General features: G+C 45.2%; 1 protein-coding gene across 1 annotated transcript in view; it reads left to right on the top strand.

Annotated features, from left to right (window-relative positions):
* DRP2 (dystrophin related protein 2) overlaps positions 1–16,568 on the top strand; it is a 67,653-nt gene extending 51,085 nt beyond the window's left edge. Inside the window, exons 13-16 of the mRNA XM_029607380.1 lie at positions 927–1,084; positions 10,940–11,106; positions 13,868–13,979; positions 16,428–16,568. Coding sequence (XP_029463240.1) covers positions 927–1,084; positions 10,940–11,106; positions 13,868–13,979; positions 16,428–16,568 — 578 coding nt within the window. The remainder of the gene's footprint in view (positions 1–926; positions 1,085–10,939; positions 11,107–13,867; positions 13,980–16,427) is intronic.
* The last annotated feature ends 757 nt before the right edge of the window (positions 16,569–17,325 follow it).

The raw sequence follows: 17,325 nt of genomic DNA, 5'->3' as shown, positions 1-17,325 counted from the left end.
GACCCAGGAGAGTTATCAAGTGCTTGGGAGACTCCGGTGCCAATCCTTATCAAAAATCCATGCAGGCACCGCACTAACACATGTAAAGGATTTATAATGCATAACTTAAAAAATTAACTTGGGGGGGGGGGGGGAGGACAGATTTTTTTAAAAAGCTAGCAGTGCCAAATTAAGATGCACACTTTTTATTCCAAAAAATTCTGCAAACATAAGGAATAAAGAGCAAGGCGCCAGGAATAAGAGCCAAGAAACTAGCAGTATTTGGAGGAATCTGGCAGCAAAGCCACTTTAAAACATATTTTTTTCTCCAAAACTTCCGCTTAATGAAGTTCTGTATGTGAGGAAGAAGACCGACACTCTGTGTATCGGAAATACAGTTAAACTCTTGTTTGCATGAACTGATATCTGGCAAGAATAGAAATAAGGTCTGAGGTATGTAGCCTTCAATGAAACCTGCTTTCTGAGGTGCCTCGGCTGAAGTGCTGCCGTGACGCCCTAACGCTCAGCTTCTCTCGGGTCACTGGGCCATCAGAAGGAGCCATATTCAAATACTGTCTGCTTTCTAGCTTGCAGATTTGAGAAGCAGCAACCCTGGGCTGCATGAAGTTTAGAAATGCAGAAGTGAGTGGTATGGAATGCACCGGGTGGGGCCCTGAGGAGCCACATATGATTCCTAAGTCACTCGCCGAGTATCATTCGTGTAAAGGAATAGAAACCTTTTTTGAGGACTGAAGTTTTTAATTCACAGTTGTGCACTTTATTTTGCTCTCACTATCTTCCCTTCCTCTTTTTCTCTCCGTGTTCCTTCTGCACCCCCCTCACTGTGTTCTGTCCTTCCTCACCTTGCCCAACCTCCACCTCTGCCCTTTTCCTTCACTCGCTGCTCTGCTCGCTCTGGTGGACATCGGTCTCTCTGACTGCCACAGACCTGTTTGGCCAAGTAAGCAGTCCCAGTGGTGTCTGCGATCAGCGGCATCTCAGTGCTCTGCTCCATGAGGCCATCCAAGTTCCTCGCCAGCTAGGGGAGGTGGCAGCCTTTGGGGGCAGCAACGTGGAACCCAGCGTACACAGCTGCTTCCGTTTTGTAAGTACTTACTTGACCTGAAATCTTCTTTTCATGGGTTTGACAGTGCAGCACACTACCACGTGGGGAGGCTCATAGTTAGAATGAGCAGAGGAACCTGTGCACCCTCGACCAGTGGAATCCAGGGTAGTGGGGAGACCATGTGTTTAATTCCCAGTGTAGCACGGAGATCATGTGCTTTATTCCCAGGTACAGCAGTGGAGGCTATGTGTTCAGTCCCCAGGTACAAACAGGCCGATTCAGTATGGTGCGCTCAGGCCGAGCGCACCGTTAGCCCCCGTTTGGACGCGCATTTTCCACGTGCTATTATTACCCCTTATACAGTAAGGGGTAATAATAGCGCTTGGAAAACGCACGTCCAACCCCCCCTGAAACTAATAGCGCCCTCAACATGCATGTTGATGAGCCTATTAGTCCTGCGCGATACAGAAAGTAAAATATGCAGCCAAGCCGCACATTTTACTCTCAGAAATTAACACGGAGAGAAAAGCAGAAAAAACTGCTTTTCTGTACACCCTCCGACTTAATATCATAGCGATATTAAGTCGGAGGCCCCCCCAAAAAAAAAAAAAAATGCCCGCAGCCCGCGGGTTGGAAATCAGAGGCTCAATTTTGCCGGCGTCCATTTTCCGAACCCATGGTTGTCAGCGGGTTTGACAAACCGACGCCGGTAAAATTGAGCATCGGCTGTCAAACCCGCTGACAGCTGCCGTCTCCTTATTAGCGCGGGCCGTCATTTGCATACAGAACCGCGCGCCCAGGAGAGTGGCCTGAGTGCGCATTGGGAGAGCAGGCGCTCACCTCTGCCCGAATATGAAGCCATGTATTTAATCCCCAGTATAGTGCAAAGACTGTGTTTAATCCTCAGTATACCATGGAGGCCATGTGTTCAATCCCCAGATTCAGTGTGCAGGCCATTTGTTTAATCCTCAGTACACTGCAGAGACTGTGTGTTTAATCTCCAGTATAGCATGGAGGCCATGCTTTTAATCCCCAGTGCCGTGGGGAGATAGTGTGTTTAATCCCCAGTATAGCGTGGAGGCCATGTGTTTCATCTCACAGTGCAAAATGGAGGTCATGTCTTTAATTCCTACATACAGGGGTAGATTTTATAACATGCACGCGCGCACATGTACACCCGATTTTATAACTTGCGCTCACAATTGTGCACCTTGCGTGTGCCGAGCCACGCTGCCTTTCTCCGTTCCCACCCAGGCCGCTCCGAAATCACAATCCTTTGACACAGCGGCCAGCGCCAAGATGGCGGTGCCGGCCGTCCATTGATCCTACCATGTGGCAGGGGCTGGCCAATGACATCGATAACCCCTGTCATATGGTAAGGGCAAAGGGCCATTGGCGCCATTTTGTTTACTGGCAGCCGACGGCCCGAGAGCGGAAGATTGCTCCCAGGACCCCCGCTGGACCACCAGGTACTTTAGAAAAGTTTTGGGGGGGTCGGGAGGGTGGGGGATTCTAAAGAATTTGATTTAAAGGGTCGAGGTGGGTTTTTTGTTTTTCGGCTCGGGCGCAGCCAATTAAAAAAAAAACGTTCGGACTGTGGGAAATAGAATTTCCCGATGGTCCACAAAACCGAAACTGGAACCGATTCCGGCACCGATTCACATCCCTATTCTGTTCCCAGTTGACAGAACAGTTCTCCTTGCAGAGAATCCAGGATCTCCCTGCATCTAGAAGATACTGCAATTAGTATGTTCCAAACAATTTCTGGAAGATTGAAATCCCTAGCAGCAGCACCTCCCCTTTCATAGCAATCCTGTGAATATCCTTCATGAAATCTCTGTCCATCTCCTCTGTCTGTGATGGAGGCCTGTATATTACACTAATATAAATAGATGTTCCTTTCCCTCTTTCCTGACTAACCCACAGTGCCTCCTCCTTACCTCGTAAGTCCAGCTTTAATACTGTTCTTTATATATAATTCCATGTCTCCTCCCTTTCTTCCTACCTGGTCTTTCCTGAATAGATTGTAGCTGGATATAACTATATCCCAGTCATGGTTTTCCATGTAACAGGTCTCCATGACAGCTTCTATATCTAAATCAGCTTCTTCCATGACTTCCTCTACATCTGGGACTTTATTCTCCATACTATGAGCATTAGTGTACACAGCTTTCCAAATATTGCCTTTTTTTTCCCCATTTCTATAAGAGTATTTTTTTTTGTTCTTCTAGTGGCAACCACCACCCTATCTATAAAAAAATATTTCCTTAGCTTACTCCTGAATCTACCCCCTTTTGCTCTCATCCTACTCTAGAGCCTCCTTTCAGATGAAACAAGCCCGCTTCCTGTGCCTTATTCATTAGAGGTATTTAAATGTCTCTATCATATCTCCCCTTCCCTCCTTTCCTCTATGACATATATGTTTAGATCTTTAAGTTTGTTCTCATATGCTTTAGTATGAAAACCCTTTACCATTTTAGTGGCTGTGCTCTGGACCAACTTTGTTTGGATTATATCCTTTTGAAGGTGTGGCCTCCAGAATTGTACATGGTCATGTGAATGAGGTCTCACCAAAGACTTAGAAGGACTATCATCTCCCCTTTCCTGCTGGCTAGTCCTCACCCTATGCCAGTGATGGCCAACCTTTTGAGCTCAGTGTGTCAAAATTCATAAAAAAACCGAGCATAACTCGGGTGGTGTGTCACTTCTAGAAAAATCCATAATTGTGATATTTGTAGCTCTAATTAATAACAAAGTTATAATTTTAATATGTACTGTATTTATTAATAAAGCAAAAACAAATAATTCTTTACCTTACCTGCTTAGTGACTTTTTTGTTGCTGAATTTCATCGGCTAAATCTTCAATTAAAACACTCTCTCCCCCTCCACCCAAACTCTTACTCCCCTGGATTTTCTCATACACACTCATGCTCTCACACTCACTGGCTCCCTCACATACACACACACCCAAGCAGGCTCCCAGTCATTTTCACACCACTCCCGCTCCATCCTCCAGGCAGGCACCAATTCATTCTCACACACATAGACCCCAGGCAGGCACCCATGCATTCACACACATACACCCCCAGGCAGAGTCCCATTCATACACATGCACACACTGAAGGCAGACCCCCCTCTCTTTTGCCAGCAACCTCAGAACCTCTCTCATTCCTTTGCTGCCACTGTCACTGCTGCCACATGACTACTGGGGATTTTGCTATTCTTGCACATTCCCAAAGATTACATGTGCCAATCACTAAAAAGAATTTTTTTTTTTACCTTTGCTGTCTGATCTTTGTTTTCTAATTGGTTGGTCACAGGCTTTTTTTTTTCCACCTTCCCTTTCTTATTTTTTTTTTTTTTTGCCAATTCCTTTTATATTGTATTTTTTTCTGTTTCTTTTCTCTTCATCTTCTTCCCTCAAACACACAGTCAGGTTCTCATTCTCACATGCATTTCTCTCTCTCACACACAGGCTCTCACTGTCACACACTGTCTCTCATACAATCATTCATACACACAGGCTCTCACTGGCACACGCTCTCTCTCATACCATCATTCATACACACAGGCTCTCACTGGCACACGCTCTCTCTCATACAATCATTCATACACACAGGCTCTCACTGGCACACGCTCTCTCTCATACAATCATTCATACACACAGGCTCTCACTGGCACAAGCTCTCTCTCTCATACAATCATTCATACACACAGGCTCTCACTGGCACACGCTCTCTCTCATACAATCATTCATACACACAGGCTCTCACTGGCACACGCTCTCTCTCATACAATCATTCATACACACTGGCTCTCACTGGCACACGCTCTCTCTCATACAATCATTCATACACACTGGCTCTCACTGGCACACGCTCTCTCTCATACAATCATTCATACACACAGGCTCTCACTGGCACACGCTCTCTCTCATACAATCATTCATACACACAGGCTCTCACTGGCACACGCTGTCTGACTCACACACACAGGCTCTCTCTCACTCCCACATGCTGTCTTACTCAAGCACATGCAGTCTCTGCAAACATTCAGGTCCTCACACACAATCTCTCAACTCATCTCATACACGCGCGCACACACACACACACCCACCCACCCTCTACAGACCCTCAGCCTCTCTCTCACCCTCTCGGCCTCCTCTTCGCGGGTCGCCGCAGGATGGGCTCTGCAGCGGCCCTGCTACCGGGCTTCTTCCTCTTCTCGGGCCACTGCGACTTGGGATTCGCGGCGGCCCGTAAGCGCAAGCGATGCTCCTCTTCTGCACGCGCTGATGCTTCTCTCCTTCCTGCCCACGCGGCTCCGGCAACGTTTACTTCCGGGGCCGCACAGGAAGGAGGAGGAGCATCAGCGCGTTTAAACGCGATCTTTTTGTTTGGGCTGTGGTGACGTGGGCCTGTCGCTGCACCGCATGCGCCCGGGGGCATTGGGGGGATACTAAAAAAACTAATTTTAAAGGGTTGGCGCAGCCGATAAAAAAAAAAAAAGGCTCGGCGCAGCCAATTAAAAAAAAAAAAATTCGATAGTCCCGAAACACTACGCGTGTCAGCAAAAACGGCTCGGCGTGTCACCTCTGACACGCGTGTCATAGGTTAGCCATCACTGCCCTATGCACTCAAGCATCCTTCTGGCTTTTGCTGTTGCCTTATTTACCTGCTTGCCCACCTTAAAATCTTCAGATATAATCACTCCTAGATCTTGCTCCTGTTCTGTGCCCATAAGCATGTCACTCTCTATACTGTATTGCTTCCTTAGGTTTTGCAACCCAAATGCATGTGTAACCCCCTCCTCAGCCAGGGACCACCTTCCCATCATTGGAGAACATGGGTTTTGCTCAAGCAGGGTGGGGGAAACAGCAGTCTCTCTAGGTACCATGGGTTGAGAGGCAAGATCACCTGCAAGGTTCAAATTGGTCAGAGGACACTTCCTCAAAAAAACTCAATGTCCATACCAGAACTGTGTTCCAAAAAAAAGATAGTTTACTGCAAAAAAATAAAAATAACCAGTTCAGAAAAGTAACAAAACTTTTACAATTCTCTGTCCAGATTAGCAGAAAAACAGTCCGCACTCCAGTACAATAGAAAAAAATAGAAACAGGTTATTCTTTTCCCAAAACACCACTTTCCCCAAAAGATCTTCTTTTCTTCACCTTCCCAGATACTCTGTGGTCCCAGGAACAACCACTACACAGTCTCTTCCCACTGTTTCAGGATAACTCGTCCCCTGGCTCTTAGGTGAATGCAGCTTCCCCATCCCTGTACTGAAGTTCCATAGGTACAGCTGTCTTTCCTGGTCCTGCAGATCTCAATCACTTTTCCTTGACTTTAATCTCCAATTTTCCATTCCTCTCTGTTTCCCTTGAGGGCTTGTGGAATTACCCCATTAATCAGCTCATCTCAATAGAACTCCTCCAAAACTATATCTCCATTTCCTCCTGTGCCCCATGGGAGGCATATTTTATACCATCCTCTAGCCTAGTCCCCACTTTGGGGATGAACCAAACTGTCACTCAAAGTAATAGTTCTCACACCTCCTGTCCTCTCAGTGAACTTCCCTTTCCAGCAAATACCTCATGTTAAAAAATAGCAGAAGCCATCTAGTGGCCAGTAGAGCCAAACCAGGCCACAAGAACCTGGCAATTACCCAAACACTAAGAAGATCCCATGCTACTGATGCAATTAATAGCAGTGGCTATTCCCTAAGTAAACTTGATTAATAGCTGTTAATGGACTTCTCCTCCCTCCAAGAACTTATCCAAACCTTTTTTGAACCCAGCTATACTAACTGCACTAACCACATCCTCTGGCAACAAATTCCAGAGCTTTATTGTGCGTTGAGTGCTACTTGATAACTTCATGGAATGCCCCCTAGTCTTTCTATTATTCGAAAGTGTAAATAACTGATTCACATCTACTCGTTCAAGACCTCTCATGATCTTAAAGACCTCTTGTCGTATCCCCCCGCAGACGTCTCTTCTCCAAGCTGAACAGCCCTAACCTCTTCAGCCTTTCCTCATAGGGGACCTGTTCCATCCCCTATATCATTTTGGTTGCCCTTCTCTCTGCCTTCTCCATTGCAACTATCTCTTTTTTGAGATGCGGCGACCAGAATTGTACACAGTATTCAAGGTGCGGTCTCACCATGGAGTGATATAGAGGCATTATGACATTTTCCATTTTATAAACCATTCCCTTCCTAATAATTCCTAACATTCTGTTTGCTTTTTTAACTGCTGCAGCACACTGAGCTGACGATTTCGAAGTATTATCCACTATGATGCCTAGATCTTTTTCCTGGGTGGTAGCTCCTAATATGGAACCTAACATTGTGTAACTACAGCAAGGGTTATTTTTCCCTGTATGCAACACCTTGCACTTGTCCACATTAAATTTCATCTGCCATTTGGATGCCCAATCTTCCAGTCTTGCAAGGTCCTCCTGTAATGTCTCACAATCCGCTTGTTATTTAACTGCTCTGAATAATTTTGTATCATCAGCAAATTTGATAACCTCACTCGTCTTATTCCTTTACAGATCATTTATATATATATATATATATATATATATATATATTATATATATATATATATATATATTGAAAAGCACCGGTCCAAGTACAGATCCCTGAGGCACTCCATTGTTTACCCTTTTCCATTGAGAAAATTGACCATTTAATCCTACTCTCTGTTTCTTGTCTTTTAACCAGTTTGTAATCCACGAAAGGACATCATCTCCTATCCCATGACTTTTTAGTTTTCTTAGAAGCCTCTCATGAGGGACTTTGTCAAATGCCTTCTGAAAATCCAAATACACTACATCTACCGGTTCACCTTTATCCACATGTTTATTAACCCCTTCAAAAAAAAGAAGCAGATTTGTTAGGCAAGACTTCCCTTGGGTAAATCCATGTTGACTGTGTTCCATTAAACCATGTCTTTCTATATACTCTACGATTTTGATCTTGAGAATAGTTTCCACTATTTTTCCCGGCACTGAAGTCAGGCTCACTGGTCTATAGTTACCCGGATCGCCCCTGGAGCCTTTTTTAAATATTGGGGTTACATTGGCCACCCTCCAGTCTTCAGGTACAATGGATGATTTTAATGATAGGTTACAAATTTTAACTAATAGATCAGAAATTTCATTTTTTAGTTCCTTCAGTACCCATCTGGTCCAGGTGATTTGCTACTCTTTAGTTTGTCAATCTGGCCTACTACATCTTCCAGGTTCACAGTGATTTCGTTCAGTTCGTCTGACTCATTGCCCCTGAAAACCATCTCCGGAAATGGTATCTCCCCAACATCCTCATTAGTAAACACGGAAGCAAAGAATTAATTTAGTCTTTCTACAATGGCCTTATCTTCCCTAAGAGGAACTGCCTCTGCCTGTCTCCAGTCCTTTGCAACCACTCCTGACTCTAAAGCAATGTCAAAAAGATCAAACAGCAGAGCTGCCAGAACTTCCCTAACTTCCCTTAATACCCCGGATGTATCCAGTCCAGCCCCATTGCTTTATCTACTTCTAGTTTTGCTTGCTCTTCGTGAATGCAATCTTAAAATTGTTTTAAGTCTAACTCACTTCCATTCCTATTGTGGCAGTTTTCTGTGGTTGTATTTCAAGCCTTTCCTCAGTGAACACTGAACAAAAATATTTGTTAAGTAATTCTGATTTCCCCTCGTTAGCATCTATGGATTCTCACCTTTACTTTTGAGTCTTACGATCCCATTTTTGCATATCCTCCTATCACTAAAACTATTCTAAAAAAAAAAAAAAAAAGCCTTGTTTCCCAGTCCCTGTTTTACTACGTTAGCTATTTTTTCTTACATTTGTGCCTTTGCTGCCCTGACTGCTTTCCCAGATTTTGTTGCCTTCTTGCGATCTCTTGTATTTTATGAACGGTAACCTTTTTGCCTTAGCTTTTCAGCCACATGGGCCCCTAAACCTCACTAGCCTATACTGTTACTTAGGCTTTACTCGCCTTTACTGTTACTTAGAAGATTGGCAAAAAAAAAGTAGAAAAGCCTACAAGTCAGTTTTCTTGCACAATTTTGACTAGGGTTGCCAACTTGGTCTCTGAAAAAAACCAGCCACACCCCTGACCTCAGCTGCTCCTCCCCTCCCCCTCTTATCTCAGCTCTTCCTACATCAGCAATAGGAGAGAGAAGCAGTGAGGGGATATCATTGAGCATGAGCCTGTGAGTCCAGTGTGCATTCCCAGGCCCCATATTGGCTCCGCCCATCCTCCTGTGCCAGTTTCCTATTTGACAAGGAAACCTGTTGGGGAAGGAGAGAGGTGGAGCCATTGCAGAGCTTGAGAGTGCACACTGGACTCACAGGTTTCATACTCGTTTACATCTCACTGTTGCTCTTCTCTTTTAGCTGCTAATGAGATGGGAGAGGAGTAGGGTTGCCAATTGACTCTAGGTTCACTTGATGGGGGTTGATCCGTTCCTGGATTTACCCCTTTGCATGTAGTGACTTGTAGTTTGGATTTACAATTTGCATTTCCTAAGAAAAGCAAGATTACAGGTCTGTGCATTCAGTGGGGTAAACCCAGGACTGGATCAACCCTGTTGTGCAAATCTGGAACCAGTTGGCAGCCCTAGGCGAGAGGAGAGGGACTGGGGGAAAAAGAAGGGTAGATTCATAGACATCACGTATTTGGAAGCTTTGGGATTCAAATAGTGCGCACGGCTTGCAATGAAGTGTCGCTGGCGTTTGTCTGCCTGACGCAGCCCATAACGGGCAAAGCGCTGACAGCATCTGAGTTTGGAAGTTCAGAGTCCGGAAGTTCAACAAACTGAGAGAAAGGACGGCAAGTCCGGTGAAAGTTCAACTTCTGAAAAGAAATGACGGCAAGCTTAAGCACTTTTGTGCTTTCAGTATTCTGAGATTTGCCAGGCTGTAACACTTGCTCATTTTGATGCTACTCCTAAGGAAGGTGCTATTTCTCACATTAAAAAACTAAAATTATTCATAAAAATAAAGAAAGTTATTTATAAAATAAGACATTATGAAGACACCACTGAGTTTCACTGGAGGGTTTTTTTTTTTAGCCAATGGTGCTTTGTTTCACGTAATCACAGGCAGTTATTGCTGAGATTAGGCAACTGAAGTTTTTCCTCCTAGAACAATTAACTTTCTCATGTTCTGTGCCTTATAATGTTTTTCTGAATGCATCAATTGTGACATTGATTGCATTTAGTTTTCTCCTGTTTTTTGTTTTGTTTTTTTTTAATATTTCATACATTTGTAAGATCCTGCCAACCACCAGCCTCCTTTCAGTAAAGCTGACTGAATAGCGGCCTGTTGGCAGCTCTAATGTTGAAATAGCACATCCTTTACCCAAGGATTTGATGATATGCAAAAGGAAGAGAGAAAAATTCCACAGAATGAATTGTTCAAAAAGCGCTATGGAACTTTAGCCCAATTTTTGATTCTTAAATGTAGCCCCTGTGGCAAAAGTTATACAGGCCTTTTTGCACTAGATTTTCCTGTGGAATTTCTTTCTGCTCTGGAAGTTTTAGGACATCAGCGTCTTGAGCAGAAGGTGTACTGTTTCAAAATTTAAAAAGCAAACTGAATCGCAGGGGTTGATGTTGTAATTGTTTGCCCTTGTTATGTCTGAAACATAATTTTGTGTTGCACATTTGTTTGTGTCTTGGGCAAAATACATGTTTAGAGTTAGACTTGGTGGATAATCTGCAGAGTTTGACACAATGGGTCACTATGACACTTCATGTGATTTGGGATAATATTGTGTCCTGCATCTATTTTGGATTGGGGGGTGTGTGTGAGATTTCCAGGTTGTTGTTTTGATAAGAGCCAGTTTCAGTTCAGCTGTTTCATCTCTTCCCCCCCCCCCCCCCTTAGGGTGATGGCACATCCTCCATTGAGGTTTCTCAGTTCCTGGAGTGGGTCAGCTTGGAGCCTCAATCCATGGTGTGGCTTCCTGTCCTTCACAGAGTCACAATTGCTGAGCAGGTCAAGCATCAGACCAAGTGTTCTGTCTGCAAGCAGTGTCCCATCAAAGGCTTCAGGTATGGAGACTGATTAAACGTAATCTCTGTGCATCCAGTTATCCTTGTCCATTAAACCCCAGTTTGGACACCAAACTAAACATTCATCCTATTGTATAGCAGGAAGGGGCTTCAGTGCTGATGGTAGTGACACGGGTAGCCTCAGTCACAGACTGCTATTTCTGATATTTAAATGAGAGAAGGAACATCGTTGCTGTGGCATGGACTCATTTGTTCTGTTCTTCTCGCCATTCTGACACTTTCTAACCTAAGGTTTACATTTCATCCCTCCCATGTGGACATTAAGGATGTTCCAAAACAGAGCTCAAGAAATCAAAACTAAAAATAAAACTGTAATTAAAAAAAATAACCTACAGCTGCACCCCTTGCTTTCTCATCCCAGACAATCAAAACTTTATTTATTATTTTGGTATGGCTCCATTGAGCTTCCATCTCAATTTGAACTGGTTTCTACTGGGCTATGGTGCCATGAATCTTCATTCACAACTACTTGGGGTTTCCCCCCCTATTTTATCACCCTCCACCTAGCCCAGGCTCCCTCTGCAACACAGTTCAAGTGCACCTTATATAAGCCCCTGCAGAGGGAAGGGGGCCACCTGCAGGAAGTGCAGACTACAGAAAGGCTGACCATAGACCTAAATCAGGATTCTTCTAGGGTCACCCAGTCAATAAAGGAAGACGTGTCACAAAAAGGTGGTGTTCCAAAACAAAACAGCTTCCTGAAAGATAATGACAAAGCAAAACAACAGGAACCCTGCCTAGACTTTTGGTTTCTCCAAACACAGAGTCCACAGTTGAACAAGAAGATTAGAAAAATACAGAGCAATGGAATAAATCCCAGAGTTCCCTTGCCTTTGAGACCTTCCCAGAACAAAAGCAGGCTCTGCTGGACAAGTCACCGATTCCTTGGTTACCAATAAGTGCTGTAGTCCTTCCACAGAGGATCCCTTCTTTTCTGGAGCTGAACACCCTCCAAAGGTTGATCACACACGGGCCGATACAGTAAAGCGCGGCCGCAGTTACCCTGTTTTTAACCCGCTTTGGACGCACATTTTGGACGCTTAAGGCGAACCCGCAATTCAGTAGTCGGTTTTACGCGTCCTTACCACTTGCCGAAATGGATTAGTATCCGTCTCCGCCAGCCGCATGTATATATGATATGTTAATGATCGATTTAGCTATTCCCTCCGATACAGTAACGTGCACCCACATTATCGCCTTTTTAACCAGCTTATTTACCGCGTCTTTAACCTGCATATTTACCCCCTACCCTGACCCTGGCATTAGTGTGGTGTTCAGTCAGCTTCGTACCGGACAGTGCCATGAGTCCAGAGAGGCAGAAGCACAGACCCCCGTACAGGCAGCGGGGCATTTCAGTCATGGACGTCCGGAAAGAGACTGGAACGTCCATGAATGGAAGCCGCGACCTCGGACGTCCAAGGTCACGGCTTCCATTCATGGACCTTCCCGCCTGTATCCGGGCGTCCATGATCAGAGGCCCCGCTGCCTTGAGCGCCCGGCTGGACGTCCAAGCCGCGACCTTGGATGTCCGGCCGGGCGCTCAAGGCAGTGGGGCCTAGAGGCGGGAAGGTCCATGAAAGGAAGCCACGACCTCGGACGTCCAAGGTCACGGCTTCCGTTCATGGACCTTCCCGCCTGTATCCGGGCGTCCATGATCAGAGGCCCCGCTGCCTTGAGCGCCCGGCTGGACATTCAAGGTCTGTAGAAAAGAACTATCCGCTTACCTGGTGGAATGACATTGAAATGACAGGTACCAGCGCACCCTGGATACTGTATTGGCGCTTTATATCGCTCTATACAGTAAAATGGATTGCGAACGCCTACCACTTCATTGACGCGCTTTGGACGCCGCTTGGATTTGCGTCTAATTTGAATACTGAATCGAGCGGCTTGTGAACCACAATGTGCGCGTGGCAAACGAGCAGGCGCCCGGCACTGCCGCACTTTTTCTTACGCGTTCTTACTGTATCGGCCCGACAGTGTCCTCACCAACTTCTCTTGCACAAAAATAGAATGAAGCTCATAGCTCGGGATTTCTAGCACCTCACTAGATATCCTCGGACAGAAAAAAATGTGCAAAGGTTTGAGCTTTCCGCATTTGGTTAGAAAAAGCAAAGGGACTCAGGCCCACTCTGTTTCTGTGAAAAGACAAGAAGCCTTCCTAGTAGGAAAAAGTGAGATGCTGGAGAAACCTCTCCAAAGAGCTGGACAGCACACTTGCTGCCTCTCTGTACTCCTCCAGGGTGTTGACTCCCTCCATTAACACTCGTGGACACCTATGAAAGTTTTACAAATAGCTCAACCCTTTTTGGGGATGACCCAATACAATCAGTCACAATCACTATATGCCCATGGGCACGCCCATTGCTGAAATGTTCCTCACTTTACTCTTTGGGGAAGCCTGGTGGTTTTTACATTTGAGTCCAGCTAAAGAGCCTGATTCATCTCTCTCTTCTTCCTCCATTGATGAAACATGTCACCTAGAACATGGCGGCAGGTAAAGACCAGAACACCCCTCAGTTACTTTCCTCTCAGTTTACCCTCTCTTCTATGCAGTTAGGGATCCTCTGTGCTTCCCCCAGTGTCTTCTTGAATTTTTTCTACGGTTTTTGTCTCTACCATCTCCACTGAGAGGCCGTCCCATGCATCCACGCATCCATTTCCTTATGTCACCCCCGAGTCTAGCGGAATAAGGAGATTTGGAAACAGTGGTCATGAAATTCTTACCCATTATCCCCAGGTACCGGAGCCTGAAGCAGTTCAATGTGGACATCTGCCAGTCGTGTTTTCTAACCGGGAGAACCAGCAAAGGGAACAAACTGCATTACCCCATCATGGAGTACTACACCCCGGTGAGCCCCTTTTCACCCCCACCCCACCTTCACCTACACACAGACCAAGTGTTCAGTGTGTGTGTGTGTGTGTGTGTGTGTATGCGCGTGTGTGCACATCCTGTAGGGATGGATAAAATGAGTGTCCAGATCGCACACACTAACTCGCTGCGTGTTATTACAGCTGGGGGTTTCTCGGCGCGGTGCCTGTTTAAACACCACCCCTTTCCCTCAGAAACCCCAACCTGTTTTTTTTTTTGGGGGGGGGGTCCATATAATAAGCAGCTCCTCCTAATTACAAACATTGCTCTCGAGTCAGCTCTTCAGTGCCTTTGTTTTCATGTCTTCTCCATACACTTCCTCACACGGGGGAATAAGTGAGCTGCACACCGTGCTCTCCGTGCAGAGATTTGGATCGTGTTTAATGCAGCTGTACTTGGGAGACAGGGATTCTACAAAATAGCATCTGGCCTCTTTCTTCGCTTTGTTTCTGCTTCTTTTGACTTTGTTCCAAGGCCCCCTTTATTTTCTTTTACTATATTATGAGGTCAATATGCAAAACCAAACATTTAAATGGATAACTTGGAGTTAGATGGATAACTTGTGAGTTATCCATCTAAATGGCTTTGAATAGTGACCTCTTTACATCTTATATTTTCATACCTTTTTTTAAACTGTACATGCGCTCCTGTTTTTTTTAAATATTGCGATCAGTAGTTGAGAAGTAGTTTTCTGTGACTACCTAACCTCTGCCGCTTTACTTCCAAACAATTAGTCAGTGGGAACTCTGTGGTGCTGTCCATAGCAGAGGAATGCCACTCCCCCCCCCCCCCCCTTTCTCGGAAGGCTGTGGGTTGGCGGTGCCTCTGAAGCACTAGCGTTTTTTTGGGACTCACATAGGTGGTAGACCCTTACAGCTGGCCCTGCTGGCAGGACAATAGCACTTTTTACCAGTGCACACCTCATTCTGAGTGTGAGCAAGGTTACAAGTCCCCCACACATTCAGATGGCAGATTGAAGATGGCAGAAGGAGTACACACACAGGTAACGAGCACTGCTCCCCTTTTGCCAGTGGGAAGGGAGGAAGGAGGCTAAAGTTACCAGATTTCTGGAGGCTGAATCCGGAACACTTGTTCCCAGTTCTCTCTGTTCCAGCACCTGCTCCTCTTAGCCCTCCATCTCCTCCACCTAGTTGTTCCCCCTATGCATCTCTTGCTTTCTGGTTTTTCTTTGCTTTGCAGTATCTGTTTAGGCCTCAGCCTCTCCCTTCCTCTCATTTTCCCTCTCTTTCTGTCCTGTGTAGGGAACAGTAGAGGAGGTGGGGGAAACAGCAGACGTGGAGGGGCTGGATTAGGGAAAAAGAGTGGCTCACTCCTGCCTCTCCCGTTCCCTACACAGGACAAGAGGAGAGGTGGAAATGCCTGTAGGGGAGGAGCTGGATTAGGCAGCAAAATAGCTCTTCCTCCCTTTGCTCTGTCCATCCCAGGCTTACCCCGCGCTGCCTATCCATTCCAGGAAGCATGCAGGGAGAGGACTGGAGCAGGACGTAATGGGTACTGGCCAATAACGTCAGGATACATGCCCCTTGGCTGCCACCATCATGATGCAGGAAGGAGTTTTCCCAGACCCACTGGTTGAGAAGCACTGATGTAGAGGTCCTGCTAGTCTAGGCCTCCATCCTGTCTCCTCTTTGCTACTCTGTTCCCTCTTCAACTTCCTCCTTTCCTAAATTCCTCCTCTTAATCTCTCTTCCTTCTTCCCTCTGCTCTCCCTTTGTTTTTCTCCTGTCTGCTGCTTTCTCTCCTCTTCCTTCTCCCCAACCTTCTTTCTGCTCCTCTTCTTTTTCCCTGCTTATCTTTTCTCTTTCATAAATTCCTCCTCTCTGCTGAATATCCCTTCCTTCTTTCCCCCTCTTTGCTGCTCTTCCCCTCCCCCATCCTCCACACTCCTTCTTTTTCCTCATCCCCCTCTTTACTCCTCTCTGGTATACTCCCTCCCATCTTCTCTTTTTCCCCTTCCATGCTTTCTGCTTCACTTCTTCCCCTGCTCTTTCCTCTTCTCCCCTACCCGCTTCCTTCCTCTCCTCTCTGCTTTCTCCTTGACATCCTTTCTTTGCTAATCTACCTTTCCTCCTCTCTCAATCGGTCTCCCTCTCCCCGGTGGACAAAGGATTCTTGATGTCCCATGCCACCCCTCAGTGGTTGCACCCTATCTCTGCCCTGTCCTCTCCAGGTTGTGCTGGCCCTATTAACTCCTGCCATGTTTATTCATGACTGATAAATCATTCAAGACTTATTAAAAAAAATATATTGCTCCTTAGCTTGATATATGTGTACATTTCTTTAGATTCAGAGTTTAACTTGATCACGTTGCGTAATAGGCTTAAGGTCCTGAATTTCTCTTAAGGGATTGGGTTCTAGAGACCTGTTTACTTCCCAGCAGCGACTTTTCTTCTTTTTCATGTCATAGACCACGTCAAGTGAGAACATGAGGGACTTTGCTACCACACTTAAAAATAAGTTCCGGTCAAAGCAGTACTTCAGTAAGCATCCTCAGAGAGGCTACCTGCCTGTTCAGTCCGTGCTGGAGGCAGACTTCAGTGAAACGTGAGTATCCACTACCTACAGGCCATGCTTATCGTTAGCCAAAGATCTCCAAAGATGGCATCACTTTGTGATAGGATTACACTGGCACTTGTCCATGAGCTTCCGAAGGGGTATCTGACTGTGCTAGTAATGTCATCTTATGCTCATTTTTATTCTGACCTGAAGAAGAGAGTATTAGCTGTCGAAAGCTCGTCAAGAAATGTATTGTTAGCCAAACAGAAAGGCATCACTTTATATATATATATATATATATATATATATATAAACCAAAAACATTTATATATATATATATATATATATATATATATATATATATAAATATAAATGTTTTTGGGTTTTTTTGTTTTTCATTTGTATTTATTTCTGTGCTAGAACTGACCTCAGTTGAGCTTGGACATCCTATCCCTAAACACCACACTAGCACCCAAAAGTCCTTAGAACAAGTCAAGTACAGATCTTGTTTGTAAAAAATGTACACATATCAATCCACAGATTCAGGCAGAGTTACAGGAAAGTAATACGTTGGTGTCAGATGTTACAGACTGAGTTAGAGAATTCTTGACAGATTAATTTACAAAGCTAAACAAAACCTTGCGCTGTCTGTTAATATGGCATTGATACATACACAGTGAAGAGCTCACGTGCAGGCAGGGCTTGGGTGGGACAGGAGAAAAAACTAGCCACTAACAGATGAATTTGGACAGTGCACAAAAGCAAGAAATAATTCCGACATCGAAACAAATTCCCCATTCAGAAAATCT

This window comes from Rhinatrema bivittatum, chromosome 6 (genome assembly GCF_901001135.1).
Source record: "Rhinatrema bivittatum chromosome 6, aRhiBiv1.1, whole genome shotgun sequence".
NCBI lineage: Eukaryota > Metazoa > Chordata > Amphibia > Gymnophiona > Rhinatrematidae > Rhinatrema > Rhinatrema bivittatum.
Note: the sequence above shows the minus strand (reverse complement) of the source record. Positions and strands in the feature narration are given on the sequence as shown.